General features: G+C 38.9%; 1 protein-coding gene across 1 annotated transcript in view; it reads left to right on the top strand.

Annotated features, from left to right (window-relative positions):
* The window catches only part of LOC104503954 (actin-binding LIM protein 2-like), a gene marked incomplete at its 3' end in the record, with an annotated part of 60,014 nt that extends 47,055 nt beyond the window's left edge, over positions 1-12,959 (top strand). The window contains exons 10-12 of the mRNA XM_010148984.1: positions 3,790-3,910; positions 11,203-11,304; positions 12,906-12,959. Of these exons, the coding sequence (XP_010147286.1) occupies positions 3,790-3,910; positions 11,203-11,304; positions 12,906-12,959 (277 nt within the window). The remainder of the gene's footprint in view (positions 1-3,789; positions 3,911-11,202; positions 11,305-12,905) is intronic.
* Positions 12,960-13,895: the final 936 nt, after the last annotated feature.

Here is a 13,895-nt window from a genome sequence, read left to right as displayed (position 1 = left end):
TCATTCCATTTCCTCATGTCCTGTGGCTGGTCACCAGAGAGAGGGAATCAGCAGCTCCCCCTCTGCTGCCCACCTTGAGGAAGTTGTAGGCTGTGATGAGGTCTCCCCTCAGCCTCTTCTCCAAGCTAAACAAATCAAGCAACCTCAGACACTCCTCCTAAGCCTTGCACTCGAGGCCTTTCACTGTCTTGGTTGCCCTCCTCTGCACACACACCAGAAGTTAAATGTCCTTCCTAAATTGAGGCTCCCAAAACTGCACAGAATACTCAAGGTGGGACCACACCAGTGTAGAGTGGGACAATCACCTCCTTTGGCTGGCTAGCTCTGATGTGCTTGACCCACCGCAGGACACGGTTGGCCCTTTTGGCTGACAGGGCACGCTGTTGACTCATATTCAACTTGCCATCAACCCAAACCCCCAGATCTCTTTCTGCGGGGCTGTTCTGCAGGTCTTGTTCCCCAGTTTGTATGTAGGTATATCCTGTCGACCAAATTTCAGCATCCTAGCTGCAGCTGCAATAGTTTCAGTAGATTTCTGCTCAGCTACCTGAGTTTGGCCTTTAGATTTGAAAGGAAAATGAACAAACAGTGAATTTAAAGTTACATTATATTTAATTAAATATTAAATAGTACAGATAGGTTTCTTCCCACTAAAATAGACAGCTCTGAGCAACAAAGCTCTAGTCCAGATTTTGGACCTGCTTCAATGCAGATTTAACTAAGGCTTTTGTCTAGTCTCAGACAGTTGCTGCAAATGTGACTTTTCCTACTAGCAGAACTCTCTGTGGTACAATACTTTCCTCACTAGACTCCAGGAGTTTGTAGTAAAGAAATCAGCAAAAGCTTTTTATGAAATTGTTTCATTCAAATCTTACTCCTAATTTACTTCTTTAAAAAGAAGTAAAAAGAAGAATTGCCCTAACTGAATTTACAGGTGTTTTTCATAACTGTATCACGTATTATGCATGGATATTGATATTTTAAGGGTAGTTCTCACAAATAACATCGTGCATGAATTTGTATCACTAATTTGTTGTGTGTTGCTGTTTGCAGTCACCTCAGTTGCTCTCTCCAACACCTACTGAGGTAATCCCCAATGCCTTTTTTCTCCCGTTCTGACCCATTTTGTGATGCATAAACCTGGTCATATTGATAACCAGCAGCGTCTGAAATGTGGGGGTTGCCTCCTGCCTCTACAGTGCATGGGGTTTTATAATTTGTTTTTCACAGTGTTATTTGTGTTGAATACGTGCTCTGCTTCTAGATTGTCATCTGTATGCATCTGTCTCCACTGTCATCCATGTTTCCACTTTCCAAAATAAAGGTTGTGTTGTGGTCACTTCTTCAAGCTCTTCTAAATAAATTACATTGGGAAACATGATTTATATTTACATTTAAAACTGCTAGTGTGAGTTGACTTGAATTAATGCTTGGCATAGCTTTCTCTGTCCTTTTTTTTTTTCCTATATATCTTATTCCACAAATAGTTAAACAATTTGTGCACAAATACTGTTAAATCATTTGCACATACCTGAACTTCTAGGTCTCTGTATTCTCATGTGCGTTAATGATCAAAGCCAATCATTGTTTCAAGAAACATCACCTTGGAAGCAGTGAAAGCATTTAATATAGCTTCCCAGACAGTAACTCAGTTGCATATCACAGGCCTGGCTAATTTCTCCGCTTACCCAATTTTATATTAAAAGAACAGTATTGCAAAATTTTGGTAATAGTGGAGAATTGCAAATTTCCATTAAGACTTATAAATGACTGACTGTCACTATGAGCATTGATTAAATAGATATGTTAACCAATGGAAATATAATTTAATTAACAGTTTAAAAATAAAAATGTGCTTTATTTAATATTGGATTTCATGAACCTGATTGCCTGTTCCTTGCAGAGACACAAAATACACAAAAGGTAAGGTCTGAACTTATCAATATGAAATCTTGGTGATTTGGAGGATTATACTAATTTCCTTTAACTTAGCTATCAGCAAACAGTCATGCTATCAAATTCCAGAAGTGACACTGGTATGGAGGTTGGTGCTGCCATGATTCATGTTATGTGAATTCTCCAGGTTATCCAAGTTTTCCATGGTTGCTGTCTTTCTCTGAAGAGTCTGTGATGAGGTGCTCAGGCATTGTCATCTGCAAACTTGTCACCAGTTTTGTTGCAGGGATATTATTAAAGGAAAATTCCACTGGTATCATACATTTGGACACGCTATAGCCCATTAGCTAACGCTCGTATGGTATTTAAATACCATCCCAAGACTTTCCAGAGACACTGCTATACTGCTTGTAACTGTCTTTGCAGGGGTTAGAGTGGGTATTAAATAATATAGCTACGCTGGGGGGAAAACATCTCAAACTGACCATAGATGAGTTGGTGGCAGAATGCCTACAGGGCGCTGCATGCAGAAGGCATCAGTTGTTCTCCCTTTTTTTTTTTTTTTTTTGGTATAATTTCTCCTGAAATGGATATTAAAGCAATAATGCTACTTAGCACTATACATAACTCGTTTTCCTTTTTGAAAATGCAGTCAGTGAGTCTGGGTCAAGGTGGAAGTGATGGAGCAAGCCTGAGGCAAAGCAGAAAAACTGACAATGGGAGAACACTGTACATCTCTATGGAGCCAAGGACAACCCTAGAGACACCAAATGGGAAACTGCACTCATCTAAAGATAAATGGATGGATATAATTAAGTTGCCCTGACAGGCATCTGGGAGGTGATGATGGGGCTAAGTAAGATCTCTTCTGTGTTTAAATGATGAGTGATCCAGTGGGAGTCACACAGGTCCCTAAAGATGTCCCAGGATTCATGACAAGTGACTAACACCTGCTGTGGTATAGCGTATCTTAACTCACCCCTACTGGAATAGGAGAGGGGAAGCATGTTTTGGAGTATGACTTTCCATAAGGCAGCATCTACAGGCTACATTGATTAGATCTAACTTGAAGGTAACAAGCCAATTCTCACTTGGTCTGCAAGAAGCAAGAAATTTGACATTGCTTTTATATCTAGTTTACAGAAAGACATTTGCACATCTAATTCACTCAGTAATGCTTTTACTGTTAAGGAGAGGCTACATACAAATTGCAATCGTAATTTCACTAGCTATAGAGAGTGAGCAGCTTGGTATGGGTGTACGTGGATTTAAGTGCTTGAAGGGAAGGGTTTGGTGGGAAATGAGTTGTGTGACTTGCTTTGCACACTGCTGCAGTGGTCACGCTAATGCTATACATGAGTGATTATATCAGCTACCTAGCTAGTAATGACCATGTTGTAATGCGGTACACTGGGCAATTTATACAGCAGACACAGTCATTTCTGTGATATAACGAAGCCAACAAATGCCGATTTTTGTGTTGTCTGTAACTGTTATGCATCCATTCATGTGGACACAAAGTGTCCATAATACTATTACACTAACCTGATCTCATCTTCCACCCATCTGTGTATGTTCAGGGAGCTACACTGTCATGAAAAAAAGCTTCTACAGTGTTATCTTCTTTTCAAATGATATTGTCATTTTAAATTCATGTATGTATTGATTTTTCTGGGATGACTGTTCACTGATACTTGGCAGAGCTCTTTTGGTCACACTGCAGTGGAGGTGCTTACGGTTGAAAGCCACCTCATTTCACTGGGACTGCATGGAGCGTTACGACAGCATCGCCTTCCACCTACATGGCACAGAAACATGCAAAATGGCATATTCTGCCTATTTCAGGAGTTATTTCTCTTCCCTGATGACATATGTTTCCTCTCTTCCTCTCAGGGTGATCAAGATGACAGATCTTCCAAACAGTACAGGACATCAAGTCCTAGCTCTGCTGGCTCACTGGGCTATGGTCGCTACACTCCAACCTCCCATTCTCCTCAGCATTACAGCAGACCAGGTAATTGAAAAGCAGCCTCATTTATTCTCTGGGTTTTTCCACTACTTTGTCTTATGTCGTAGATAGGGTATCCTCTGGTAGACAGGGGGTTTAGGTGGAGTAGCAGTTCTCTGCTGTGTTTTATTTACTGTGAACAGAGTCCTTCATGGGGAGCAAGGAAACAAGTACTTCAGGAACAAGAATCTAAGAAAATGAAAACAGGCATCTAGAAAGATTGATTTTATGTATGTGTAAACAGAAGATAGAACAGTTTAAATTACATAATCCTGGTCCCATCCTGCCTGAAGCTACACATTCAATCCACAGCTCTTTCATGGTGCAGCATAGTAGTAGTGAATGCACACAAAACCAAGAAGGTGATCGAGTGATTTGGTATCCCTTCTTGTACCGCAAGGTCTGTGTGTCCGCTCCACAGTGCAAGAGCTGGAGGAGTGAAGAGTGGTCCTGATGACTGGATTTTGCAGGCCAAGTTGCTTTAGTTGAGAAGCTTACAGTGATGTTTATTGCAGCTTTGGGCTGTAGTAGCATCTGTGTTGGTGCCCTTGTCGCATGAGGGTCCCTTACAAAAGCCCGTTCATATATGGGTACCATATAGAGTTTTATCCTTAAATAATCAACTAAATTGCTCAAAATTCATTCTGATTTTTCACCGTTACATCATTTGGGTGGAAAAACAGAGCATTTATATTGTGTTCTTGGTGTCTTTTAATTTCATTGGGGATATATTATAATTATAAACTAGTTGGGAAATTGGAAGTTCTTAATCTTTCCAGTGAAAATGAAAATTTTGTGGTTAACAGAAACAGTTTTTACAGGAATTGAATATGTGTACTACATAAAGTTTTTGACAAAGTGGAAGTGAGATTGAGTATCAAAGATCTATTAAAGAGAGGAAAGATTAGCCTCTGCTGAAGGTCTGGCAGCTGTGTCATGCTTAAGCTTAGCTGCACACTGTTAAAGGAGGAAAGAAAAGAAATTCCAAATTAATTCTAATGTTGTACAGCTTCGTTGGAAATTTAGAAGATAGTAATCTATTTGCCAATTTAATAATTGCCATTGGTCCTCAGAAATATGTTATCAGGACATTATTACAACAAGGCAAATGAAGATGAGTTGAGAATGTTTTTCAAAGGACTTACTTTCAGAGCTCGATAACTTCAGGATGTTTCTTCAAATCTTAAATTAGCCATGCACTTGAGTTCCCTGGTGCATTGTGAACTAAATCCTACCTGTGTGCACCACTGTCTGTGAGAACTGGACCCACTCATAGCACAGTTCTCAGCAGAGACAAGGCTCTCCCCATTTCACTTCATTAGATCCATTATGAGCATACATCATTCCGTCTTGCAGCTTTTGAATATGCAGATTTTCCCCTGAGTGCAGCTATGCTTTTGGTGGTGCCTTTTCTGGAATATTTTCTGATGCGTTACAATATCAGCTTTTTATATGATACTCTGCGGAAAGCCCGTGTCCCTTGGTCAACTGCATAGTATGGCCATCATGATGTTTTTAGCAATACCCAGAGAAAGATGAAGTCTTTAATATAAACTATATGTTCTCTAAGCATCAGAAGGAAAATGTTCCTGAAGAAAAGGATGGCATTGTAATTTGTGGCTTTCAGTAAGTGAACTAAATAGTTTATTTTCACTTACTCTCTGTTGCCCCCAGCTGGTACTCAGAGTCTTGGTACCAGTAGCTGCATCTCCCTGCCCCAACACCCAAGCCCTACATCTACATTCAGACATCATTACATCCCTTTCTTCAAAGGTAAGGTCCAGGAATGCAAAACTGTGCTGTGATACTGTAGACTTCAGATGTGTTTCACTTCTATGTCTGTGCAAGCATGGCTTCCACTTGGATAAAATTTGTCTTAATTTTTTGCAAGTGCTTTCTTGATGTACTGTGTAAGTTCTAAGAACTGGGTGGGTATGGGTTGGGTTGTTTTATTTTCGCTTTCTTTCAGTGACCGTTAAATGTCTTTCAAATGGGTGGAGGGAAGGAATTATCTTTTATAATGAAAACAGGGGCAGGAAATAATTTAAAAGTCTGTTCTAAAATACAACATTCATTCTATTTTGGTGATGCTGAAGAAATTTCATAACAATCTTATACATTGGACACAACACTGGATGATCAGTTATCTAACCTTCTAACCTACATTTAGAGTTTATTCATATGATTTTTAGCTTTACCAAATATTATGCCTAATAAGCTGGCTAAGTTAATATAGATACACCGATTAGCAAATAATGTGTGCCATATATTATAAGCCAGTAACTGAATCTATTCTCCTTGACGCTGGGGTTTTTTTCAGTGGATATTAACTTTTAATGACCTCCCTGTTGTGGATGTGAGACAAAAACAAGGAATACCAAGAATATTTGAGGAAAAGGCTGTGTTTTTTAGCTTGTTATTTAAATGTTAGAAAAAGAGGTCACCAAGAATATTTGAGGAAAAGGCTGTTTTAGCTTGTTAGTTAAATGTTAGAAAAAGAGGTCGTTCAGCTACCACATGTCTTCCCCTGAGTCTGTTCTCTCTAGTAACGATATGAGCAGGGAGGAGACACGAATGGGAAACATTTTCAATGCCTGTTTCTTGACTCTTAGGTACTGTTTGATTTAATGAAGCAAAACTATTCTTCTAGCTGTCATAACCACTACAGAAGTGACCCTCTGCAGGAACCAGACTTACAAACAGGTCTGACATGCAAACTGAAATGAATAGCAGGTGCTCATTGCCTTTGGGAAAATAACTAATGCATCTTCACTGGGCCCTAAGGTGTGCAGAAACAGCTCTGCCCAAAGTCAGCTGAATTTCACTGGTATAAACAGGAACAGAATCAGGCCCAAGTCTCCCAAATCTAATCCCAGAGAAAATTTTGGAGGACAGACATTTCTTGGGAGGCTAGGGCACACCCTAGTATTCCCTGAGGCACTGCTTGAACAGTTTTTTGATCTGTTCTCTAAATGTGGATGATACCATCCAACCTGATGTACTGAGTAAGAAAAACCACTTTGGTGTGCTGCAGTGCACTGTTTCACTGGATGGCAAGCTCTTATTCGAAATCCCGCCTGCAGTTGCTTAGCAGCACTCTTGTTAAAATGAGTTTCTGTTCAGTGCTGCCTGCTGTTGCTCAGAGCAGTAGCAATTAGTGCTGCTGTTTGGAGGAAGAGATCCTCAAGTGGAAGCTCCTTGTGCCCAAACAATTATCAGTAGTGTGATCAAAATTATGATATTTTGCAGTTCTGCAGCACTTCTTATCAAGGAGCTAAAATATTTTGCAAGCAGTACCCCACAGTGCCTTATTCACAGTGCTCTGGTGAGGCAGCTGAGCCTGGTTATAATTTTTCTATCTAGGTAATCCTGAGTCCTGCAGAGGTTGCATAGATTATCTACTGGTTTATACTAAGTTAACATCTCGGGCTGAAAGGAATCGCTAGATTTGCCCCCATCCTCTTCAAGTTCTCTGATTTCTTTTTTCTGAGTGTAGACTGTATTTTTTTATCTTGAGAAGCCTTTTGAGGGCGTTGATGTGCTATTTTTTTCTCTTCTAAGTGGTTAGTGTGGGAAGAGTAGGATTGTAGAAATAGTTTCTTTGTATCCTGACCAAGGTTAATGTTGTCACTTCAGTTTTAAAAAAGTGAAATCACACTCATTTAAGAACTTTGCATTAAATCCAAAAATAATACACTGGTTAATAATACTAGAAGTAATCTTTGTAAAACCAGCACTCCACAGTTGTCATTAAAAATATTTCTTTAAGCTTCCAGGAGAAAGAAATGTTCCTACCCTATGGAAATTAAAAAAAAAAATCTTCCTTTTGAGTTCACTGAGGTTGCATCATATTCACCCTGAGAAGTGCATGGTTCATAATTTTTCCAGCAAAAAATATGATTACTGAGTTCCTGTTCTTTCTTCATTATGCTGTAGCTCCCATGAAGCTTGATAGGATGAGCTTTACTTTATCATGCAGACAAGTGATTTGGTTCTGCTCTTTTAAGGATTTTTGACTTCAAAAGGTCTTCAAAATAAATCCTGTGACAGCTTCAAGAAAGCTTCACAGTTCATGCCCTTGTGAATCATAGGGTGTGATATTCCAAGTACCTACGCTTGGTGTAACTCTTCCTCTTGAGGTGATGGAGTCAGTGAGCGTACAGGATGTGCCAAGCCATACTGAAAAAATGCTTACTTAAAATGTGGTGGAAAGCATCTTGCCTATCTAGTGCAAGAGCACAGCTTCCAAAACCCATTTATTTGCCTTTGAAAGCTTGAAAAGGGTTAGTCATCAAACTTCAAAAAACTTTGGCTTAAAGCACCGTGTGCAGAAATAAAGGATCCAGTTTCGGGAGTAGGCTCTGACATCTCCCTCATTAGGGCAGTGGTATCTGTTCTTTGTTCAATCCCAAACTTAGACAGCTCTTACTGTAACTTGTTATCAAATTTCCCATACTCCCAGATAAGATAAAAGCTGACTAGGAAGGAGGTATAAACAATATGATATTTGTTCTGACAATCTCTTAAAGAGGGAGCATGGTCTGAGCTCTGGTCAGTTGGCTCCACACACACAAGGTTAAAAGAGCAGCCTACCCTGTCAGCAGCCAAAAGACACAAGGAAGTTTTTTGTGGTTGACACACAAGTTCAAAGTAAACCTTTCCAGATTCTTTCCAAGTTAAACAGTATCCAGGGAAGAGTTCAGGATTCTGGGTTTTTACTTTGCACTGACCAGTAGAGCAGATCACAGCCTGCAGCTGTTTGTGGCAGAAGACAAACCCAAAAGTTTCAAAGTTCGCTCTCTCTGGTAGTTTTATTTTCCCTGAGACCTTATTTGAAGTTCTTCTTCAGTGTATACCAAGCAAACCCTGAAAGAGCCAAATTCTTGGCAAAGTCTCATTTTAGAAACTTTTATTATAGGGTAGATAAAATGACTGTCTGGAGTTCCTATGCATGAACTTTCTACACAGGTCTTCAGTTTGCTTTATTATTAAAATACTTATTTTTGTAAGCAAAATGGGAAGTAAACTGCTCTTTTGTGTTAGTCCAAATTGGTGGCATAGTTGTGATTTAAATGTGGATCAGCTTGTAAGAATGGGTTTCAAGAAACTTTTCCCTCATTTCATCCTTAATTCTTCCCTTTTGAGCAAGTTAGATGTGATGGCTTTGCAGAATGCTCCACCCAGGTGATCCTTGCATCAAGCATTTCATGGATCTGCTGTCCCCTGGTACTAGTGCTTGCATCCTGTTTTCTTACAAGTTTATTCCTCTTAATTACTGCTTCCTCCTGATCCTCGCTGACACCCTACACTATCCTTGAAGAATAGCTGTGAATGTACGATGCCAGCACCTTGGGGTCACTGCTCAATTAAGTAATTATTCATGCAAATCATATATGAATATGAGTTTTTTAACAATATGCTAATTTTTGGCAAATGAGCAATTCATACACTGTGAAAATCACTTGAAAACTTTCCTTATCTTTTTAAATTAAAAAATTCCAATAGTAACTTCACAATGGAATGAAGATTTTTAAGGTTATTGGAGTTGTAAAGGACCTTACTTAAATAAGTGCTTACTTATTTAAGTGCTACCATTGCTCTTTGCATTCAGAGTTGGAGTGACAATGAGACTTCTGCCATTTAGTAGGGATGGCCAAGCATCTGGGTAGCAAGCAGTGAAGAAAGAGGGAATAAATAAAAGTGCAGTGAAAGCCTGTCACCACTTCTTTCTTTCCAAGAGCAAAGCGGGAATCAAGAAACTGAATAACCATCTGGTTCCTTGTCTGAGGACAACTTGACTGCAAGCTGGTGGTGACGCACTGGATTTTTAATAATGCCGTAATTCTTCCATTACTTTTTTGGAAGGACCATAGGCCATTGGCATGTGCAGTTGTAATTTCAATTTCTCAACGGCTCTGATTACATTTTTTCAACAAGAAATCATGGTTATTGAGTACACAGAATGGCTGAATAGTTTTAAAATTTTAATTTTTCACCATCTGTGAAAATAACAGACACAAAATTTAGGACCAGATTAGTTAGAGTATTGTCATGAGATACACAGCATGCTCTTCTGACCTCATCTGACCCCCTTCTGCTCCCGTTGAACTCAGTGGCATTGCCCAGCTGACCTCAGTGGTGCATGTCGACTGAGTTTGGTGACAGATCAATGACCATGCATCCACTGCTTTTCAACAGAGGCAAGGTTTCAGCAGAGACCACCTCCATGGGCCTGTCCATGGAGACAGTTATGGTAATCCAGGAGGCTGATGGTGATAAAACTTCCCTCCCTGAAGGCAGAACTCAGTTGCAGGTCTAGTGCTCTGAGCTGCTGCTCTTTCTTTACCCCCCAAAAGACCTGGCTATAATTTCATCGTTACTAGCCATTAAGTTTGTGTTCCATCCACACTAAAACAATAACAGTGAATTAAAAACCACTTTATATTAGAATAAATGTCATGTTTGGCTTCCAGTTGCTTAACAGTGCTGTAACTTAATTGGATTTTACAAGTCCCAAAAAAGTAGAGCTTTACTTTTTTGTTTGCCAAGCAGCACTATAATGCCATAGAGTGTGCTTCGGGGAAATAAGCTAGGAGGAAATGAATGGCACCTAATGAGTATTTGACATAACAAGTGAAAAAATGAATACGGATCAATCCTATGTATATTCTGAAATTTGGTGAAGTGACTATGGCATTATAGACCCATGACTTGATAATCCAACCTTGTTTGCATAAATATAAAATGCAGTGGCATGTTACCTGTGGGAAAAGTTTGCAGATAAGAACCAGATTTTAACATCTGGTTTTGTCACTGATATATACAGGAATATTTGATTTAACCATAACATCTGTTTATTGTTCTAGTCCTGCTTTGAGATAATTTAAACACTACTGAATAATTTCATTACTGGTTTCAGGGACAGGCTGTGAGCCATACCGTTAAACTTTTCAGAAACTTGATTAGTAGATTTTTTCAGTTAAGGCTATGCAAAACACAACACAAGATTGTGGATGCTCTTATACTTTTGTTTTCTTCATTAAAGTGTTTTTAAAAGAGAAGCTTTAGTTTCAAAGTGGGGCAGTTTAATCTGATATTATCTATCAGATATTCATCACTGATGAGAATTTTGGAGACTGAGCCAATACACTGTGCTGAAAAATAATGGGTTTTACAAAATACATATATTTAAAACTGTTGGATTAACAAGTCATTCCGAACAAGCTTTTATGCTTGAAATACTCTACTTTGCTTTCCATTTTTTCTTTTATCTGCTTTCTTTGCTCTTCCCCTTGGAGGCAGTGAAAGTGGTCGGAGCACTCCAAGCTTATCCATGTACTCAGACAGCAAATCTTCACCTTCTGTCTATCAGCAGGCTCCTAGGCATTTCCATATTCCAGGTAGGCACTCACTGCTTAGCTTTTGATTATCAATTGCTGGCACCTGTTTATTCTCTTATGAATGTAATTTTTTTTCAATGATTTGTGAACTTCGAACTGCAAGAGAAGAGAATGTCTGATGAGTAAAAAATCTAACTGTTAAACTTGGTCTCAGAAACAAGGGAGTAAGAGAGCTGTGTGCTTATGTATATTAAAAAAAATGTTAGAGCAGGCACAAGGTGACAAATGTTATTAAGCCTACAAAGATATAAATATTTACAGTGCTACAGCTGCATAGATCTGTTGAATTTGTATGGAAGAGGAAAGGCTGAAGGGGGTTTCAGTTATGTCTTTTTCCTTGCCCATTTCATCTCTGAATTAAAGTGTCACATTAACATAAACTTCAAAAGTAGCTGACGGACTTTAGCCCACCTGGAAGCTTGCTGTGGCTGTGTCTTTGCATATGTACTATACTGTTTTCAAGTCCATATTCAGTTTACAAGCACATTAAATTTATGTCTACACTGCTGAGCTTCTTGACTGCTAAGCATACCTATCTGTTCAGTGGAATAGTTTGTTTATTTCTGTTTAGCTTCTGGGATTAACATTTTTATGAACACACCATAATTAGGAATTACATCTGTAATGCTCAGTAAATCTGATGTCTCTACAAGATGATATGAGTACCCTGGACTGTGGCTCTGTGGGCTTTCAAAAAATTCCTGGAAGGCCAGGTCAGCTATACAATTTAAAACAGAGACAAACTACAGTATTTCCTATAAGAATATTGGGCATTCCAGTATAAACATCTATATCTGAACATGTACACTTTCTTCACAACTGATGGAGAAAGTCCCTTCCCAAGTGTGACTATCATAGTCGCCTGTTGTACCTTCCTATGAATTTTAAATAATAACAAGTGTAGACAATTTCTCTTTGTTGCCTCTGAAGTATACATTGGTAGTGCAGATATAACCACCTACAGTTCAGTAAACAGATACCACTTGAGGTGCCTTAAAGCATTTTGAGGGACTTAGGAGAGATTGTGCTGCATAGGTCGTTATAGCCAATGTTTTAAATATGCAAATATTATGGGTAAGGCTTTATTCTTTTGTAATATCCAGTGAATGACAAACCAGTGAATGAGTGCTTAGTCTTTTCTCAGATGTTTGCATTATAATGTTGTTGAGAAGAGACAAGAGCAGCATGGTCTGGGGAGACGTTATAGCACCTTCCAGTACCTGAAGGGGCTACAAGGAAGCTGGGAGGGGACTTTTTACAAGGGCCTGTAGTGACAGGACAGGGGGTAACGGGTTTAAATTGAAAGTGGGGAGGTTTAGATTAGATATCAGGAAGAAGTTCTTCATGGAGAGGGTGGTGAGGCACTGGAACAGGTTGCCCAGAGAAGCTGTGGATGCCCCATCCCTGGAAGTGTTCAAGGCCAGGCTGGATGAGGCTTTGAGCAACCTGGTCTAGTGGAAGGTTTCCCTGCCCATGGCACCGGCTTAGAACCAGTTAGTCTTTAAGGTCCCTTCCAACCTGAACCATTCTGTGATTCTATGGTCTGAACTGCTTGCTTACTCTTTTATTCTTTCCTTTCCTTTCTCTTTTCTCTTCCTCAGACACTGGCGTAAAAGATAACATCTATAGGAAACCTCCTATCTACAAACAGCATGGTACAGTCTGCTTTTCTCTATTGCAGTTTTTTGTACACATCTCTGTGAAGAAATGTATATTAATTTCCAAATTAGTATGCTCTAGTCTTTGCATTACATTACGTCCTTATAATCTCATATAGAAATGGGAAAAAAAGTAATGCTGAAATTAAATAGCATTCTGTATAATATGACGTCCAAGGATTTGGTAAGTTGTCTAAAACAGGGATAAAGATATTTGATTTGTCTTAGTAATTCAGAGTGGATAGTAATTTTAAAGCAGTTTTCTTCTTTATGGAATGATATAAAACATGTAAATGTTGAAGGTTACTCTCCTGTTTTCAGACCATGTCTTTCGGTGTCTAGGTTTTGTAAATTGCTTCTACATTGCTGGGTGAGAAAATGTTAATGGGTGTATATAAAATATCTACTTTTCATCTGAAAGTTCTTTAAGCTGTAAAATATCAAGAAAAAAAGTCACGTAACGGCAGTTAGGAACAAATTCAGTAGCTGATAACATCAGCAAGATACAACTGGAAAACCTTCGGTAGACCCAGCAACAAGGTGGTTGTCTGAGTTTCTAAACAACAGAAAGAAATATGCGATGTTTTATGCCACTGAGACTCTGACTTAAGACCCTAGTAAATATGAAAAACAGAAATACGAAGTCTGCATGATTCTGTTATTATTTTTTGCTGTGTGTTTCACTAATTAACATCAAAGCAATTTCCATGTTGGTGTCAGTGCCTACTATGTTCTTAGTAACGTTTGACAATTATCTTCGTTCATAATCCAGGATTGGTAATAGGGAATTAATTTTTCTAAACTGAATTCCACTATTAGTCTTTGGAAACAAATATGTAGGGATTTGGCTGCAATAAGGGTGCCTGAAAATTGCAGAAGTTTATTTCTGATTAAAAGAGTCATGAAAATAAAACATGTGAGATAAATCTGCCC

This window comes from Eurypyga helias, unplaced genomic scaffold, assembly GCF_000690775.1.
Source record: "Eurypyga helias isolate BGI_N326 unplaced genomic scaffold, ASM69077v1 scaffold18613, whole genome shotgun sequence".
NCBI classification, from domain to species: Eukaryota; Metazoa; Chordata; class Aves; order Eurypygiformes; family Eurypygidae; genus Eurypyga; species Eurypyga helias.
This window is presented reverse-complemented; position numbering and strand designations above follow the sequence as displayed.